Here is a 4,700-nt window from a genome sequence, read left to right as displayed (position 1 = left end):
GAATCCCAGCCACTTGGGAGGCTGGGGCACGAGAATCACTTGAACCTGGGAGGCGAAGCTTGCAGTGAACCGAGATGGCGTCACTGCACTCCAGCTTGGGCCACAGTGAGACTGTCTTTTTAAAAAAAAAAAAAAAAAAAAAAAGTGTAGGGAGCAGGTGGGATGAAGGATGAAGGAGGGGAATGTGATCTGAAGACTGATTTGTAGAGTCTCCAATTATATTGGCAATGTTTTAGTCAGCTGTGGGATTGTGGAAATTTGGTTTTCCGTTTTTTGGTATGTTTTAAATTTTTATTTATTTTTGAGACAGAATCTTACTCTGTTTCCCAGGCTGGAATGCAGTGGCACAATCGTAGGTCACTGCAGCCCTGAACTCCTAGGCTGCAGTGATGCTTCCACTTCCGCTTCCCAAGTAGCTGTGACTATAGGCACTTGCCACCATTCCCAGCTAATTTAAAAATAATTGGTTTTTTTGTTTTTTTTAAAACACGATCTTGCTCTGTTGCCTAGGCTGGTCTCAAACTCCTGGCCTCAAGTGATCTTCCCACTTGGGCCTCCCAAAATGTTGGGATTATAGGCGTGAGCCACTGTGTCCAGCTTGTTTTGGATATGTTAAGAATAAAGAAGTGGCCACTATTGAGTGCTTACCACATGTCAGATACTTGCCAGTATGTTATTGTACAAAAGTATATCTAGTACTCCTCAGAATGACCTTATAAGGTAGATATAAATTATCTCTGCTTTATAGCTGGCTAACCTGAGCTTAAAGTTGTAAGGTTTCAGTGAGATGATGCAGTCAGGAAGTAGAATTGGGACCTGACCCTAATTGTGTGTGTGAGCGTGCACTTTTATGTTTTCAGAACTCGTAACCATCATACCATACGGTTTCGTTGTGAAGCTGGGAGACTTTAATGAGGAGTCATTGCTCTGTTAACCTAAGATGATGATGACACTTTCCTGGCTTCCCCACAGAAGCCGTCTGTGCTGACTGTCTTGTGAGGTGGGGTGATTGCAGGGTGCTTGTGACTCTGCTTTGATGAAGCAGTAAAGGACACTGTTACGATTCATCCTAACTGGGGGCTCTGGAGTCATGGTGGGTGATGGGGTGCTAGGGGCAGAGGTGGGTGGAAGGCAGCAGGCCTATGAAGGAATATGCTGTGTTTGAGGAGATGAGAGGCAGGTGTGCTGTGGATCCGAAGCCCTGTGCAGAAACTTTCGCTGGTTGAAGAGCTGAGGCCCTTGGAGCTTGAAGAGTTGGGCATGGGTGGGTCATGGCAGCAATCAGGGCAGGGCCTGCGGGGTTGGGAGGGATGTGGCAGGAGTAGGCTTACGCAGGGCTGGGGACAGGGACCCCACAGGGAACACTGGTGGAGTGCTGGAGGTCAGAGCCAGACCCGGAACTGCAGAAGGTGCCCTCGAGGTGGGAGGTCCCAGGCAGTTAGGCTGGGGGTGTCTGCAGGTTGTCTAGAGAGGTGGGTGGGCATTGGTGGATGTTGGTGTCCAGGCCAGGGTGAGGACAGGAGGGAGTGGAGCCCATGACTCCTCCAGGCAACAAGAGGGCAGATGGTGGGGCCGTGGGAGGCTGTAAGAAGCCATCTGTGGTGACTATCTTGTGAGAAGGGGTTTGGGTTTGGGGGCAGAGGTTACCTGTATTGTCTGGGCAGGTGGTAGGTCCAGGTGGTGATGGTAACCAGCCAACACTAACCTGATGGTTCCTTAGCACTGCCAGGTGGAGTGTTACTGCCCCATTTCACAGAGTGGAGGCAGAGACAGTGCCTTCACTCGCCAGAGTCCACAGAACTACCTAGTAGAGGAGCCAGCGTAATAGCCGAGTCTGGCTCTGGAGCATGCTGGTTGGTACCAAGCCAGTCAGCAGACTGTTTCCAAAGGGCTGGTGAGCAGTGAGGGCTCTGTTCTGACTGCTCAGCTCTGCTGTTGTGTCATGAAGACAGCCATGGGCAGCATGGGAACAAATGTGTGGGGCTGAGATCCAATAAAACATCGTGGACACTGTTGTTTGAATTTCCTGTAATTTTTGTGTCATGGAATATTAGGACATTTTTCAGACATTGAGCAGAAGCAGGTGGTGGGTTACACCTGGCTGGCAGGCATTAGTGTGTCAGCCCTGTGCCCTGCTCTCAAGATCCGTGGCTCTCGGACCTGGGAACACATTAGCAACCCCTGGGAAATCTTTAAATCACTGAGGCCAGACCTGCCGGGTTGGGTTGATCTTGGGTGGGACCTAAGCACCATGGGATTTCAAACCCCCAGGTTATTACCAGCTGCAGCCAAGGCCCCAGGATCAGACTTCAGTGTGTCTGCGGATCATCCTGGAGACCTTGTAAAAGTGCAGATTCCTGGTAGGCAGGTTGGGGTGGGGCCTGGGAGTCTGCATTTCTAGCATGCTCTGGGTGCTGATGCTGGCAGTCCTTGTGTGGCTGGAGGGTAGGGAAGCCTCGTCTCTTGGCTGTGCAAGGTTGTCTCCGTGTGCTGACTTGGGCTGTGACAGAAGCCAGCTTGCACTCCTTAGTGTGTGCCTTCACCCCTGTCCAGGGCCTGTACGTGAAAGACGAGAGTGGGTGCTGCCCAGTGAGGACGCTGAGCTGAGCCCACCTCTATGCTCAGGGGTGGCGTTCGTTCCTGTGGCACTGGCTCTACAGCTAATTTTTCAGGGATGCCTAGAGGCTGGGTCTTAAGTTAGTTAATGGTTTTGGAAAAGTATGTATATATTTTTGTCATGTATCGTTTCCAGCATTTACAGAAGTAGAGTTGAATTGTTTTCACTGGCACTGTTCTCATTTATGAGTTTTTAGTGAGTCACAGCATCAGTTAAGCACTACTTTTATTTGAAGCTTTTATGGACATAGTTCCATGATGTGGGAATAAAAATGCCACACGCTAAGTTCTAAAGGGCCGTACATTTAATTTCATGCAAAGCAGAACCCAGTGAGTTTTACGTATTTAACTTCTCATTGCACCTTCTCCCGTGCCCACAGGTGGTGGCTGAGCACCCAGATGCTTCAGGTGAGGAGATTGAAGAGCTGCTCAGGTCACAGTGGAGTCTGCTGAGTGAGAAGCAGAGAGCGCGCTACAACACCAAGTTTGCCCTGGTGGCCCCTGTCCAGGCTGAAGAAGACTCTGGTAAACATAGCATTATGCTGATGTCCTCTGCTTGGGTTGACGTGTGTAGTGTAGCAAACTGAGCTCTGGTCTTGGAACTATAGGGAAGTGTGTCCACTCTCCCCGTTTCTGACCCATGGGGTTTGGACCAGCGGTCCAAGTGCATGTGGTCACAGTAAAAACAGCCTCTGCCGTCTGCATTTCCTGGCTTATGAGAGCTATTCTGTGTGCTCCCGACTGGGCTGTGGCTCCCTTGCTCTCCTGCCTAAGTTGAGCAGCCACTGTGGTCACTGTTGCTGATGGGGCTGTGTGAGAGAGGACGGAAGAAGGAAGGGGAGGGGAAGGTTGTCTCTTGGATTCCAGGCTTACATGATGTGGTAGTGTCAGCCTTCAGGCCTGTGACTTCCGAGGAGGCAGCACTTCCCATGCTTCTGAGAGCAACCCTCCTGGTTTCGGCTGTACAGGTTTCACCTTACAGGGGCCTGGAGTGTGGGCAGCTCCTGGCCTGTTTGCCCGAGAGCTCATAGCGCAAGAAGGGTGACTGGACTGACCTTGAATTCAGGTGTCCTTTGGTTCTTCCTAGGCTTTCGACTTGGAAAACAAAAAGTGCTACTTTGCTTTGGGCAGAGCTGACACTGTAAGATTTGAAGATGTGTAACAATGGTTAGATTCGTGATATGTGTGTGCTTGGACACAAATTGTGGAAAATTGATATTTGAATGTAAAAATAAGTGACATATTGGGGTATCAATTTAAAATACCAAAGTACTGTATCTCTGAAGATTCATCATTGAGGAGCTCTGGAGAGGCCAAACATAAGGTGTTTCAAGACTCACCTGAAAGAAAGTCGGAGCCCAGAAGCGATAGGGTCTGGTCACATGTGCTGCTGTCACCTTTCTCTTTCTCAGATGTTTTCATCTTGATTTAGGTGTTTCTAGATCTCTTCATCAACTATCTCATTAATCTTGAATTTTGTTCAGTTTGCTCAGTGTTCATTGCAAATACTGTAATTTAGAATAGCAAGGATATTTAGGACTTGTATATTTTCTTGAAAAGAAAATATTCTTCACTCTATCAATACGCTAAATTTAGAGACATGTTCCCTTTAAATGACTGGCTTATTAAAAATGAGCCGGCTCTTCCTGAAGCCAGATTCAGCTTACCCTCAAAGTGTAAGCATAAATTTGATTGTGTTATATTTTACTGACTGCTTAGTGGATAGAAGTGACAGATGAGTTTCTACCCACAGTGTGTGTCAGGTGTGTGCAGGTTCTTGGGTGCCCTTTAATCCTGACTCTCAAGTGACCCTGGTGCTAACAACTAAGATGGCACACCACATCTTTGTCACGCACCCATGGCCTCAGTGTTAGAAATCTACACAGATGTCTGGGCATGGTGGCTCATACCTGTAATCCCAGCACTTTGGGAGGCCAAGGTGGGTGGATCACTTAAGGCCAGGAATCCAAGACCAGCCTGGCCCACATGGTGAAACCCCATCTCTACTAAAAATACAAAAAAATTAGCCAGGCGTGGTGGTGCATACCTGTAATCCCAGCTACTCGGGAGGCTGAGGCACGAGA

At 48.7% G+C, this 4,700-nt stretch overlaps 1 protein-coding gene across 6 annotated transcripts in view; it reads left to right on the top strand.

Annotated features, from left to right (window-relative positions):
- The window catches only part of WHSC1 (Wolf-Hirschhorn syndrome candidate 1), a 93,497-nt gene that overhangs the window by 39,121 nt on the left and 49,676 nt on the right, over positions 1 to 4,700 (top strand). For all 6 annotated transcript variants that reach the window (XM_011936765.1, XM_011936764.1, XM_011936763.1 and 3 more), the window contains one exon: positions 2,997 to 3,141. In XM_011936765.1, coding sequence (XP_011792155.1) covers positions 2,997 to 3,141 — 145 coding nt within the window. The remainder of the gene's footprint in view (positions 1 to 2,996; positions 3,142 to 4,700) is intronic.

Source organism: Colobus angolensis, unplaced genomic scaffold (assembly GCF_000951035.1).
Source record: "Colobus angolensis palliatus isolate OR3802 unplaced genomic scaffold, Cang.pa_1.0 Scaffold157, whole genome shotgun sequence".
NCBI classification, from domain to species: Eukaryota; Metazoa; Chordata; class Mammalia; order Primates; family Cercopithecidae; genus Colobus; species Colobus angolensis.
Note: the sequence above shows the minus strand (reverse complement) of the source record. Positions and strands in the feature narration are given on the sequence as shown.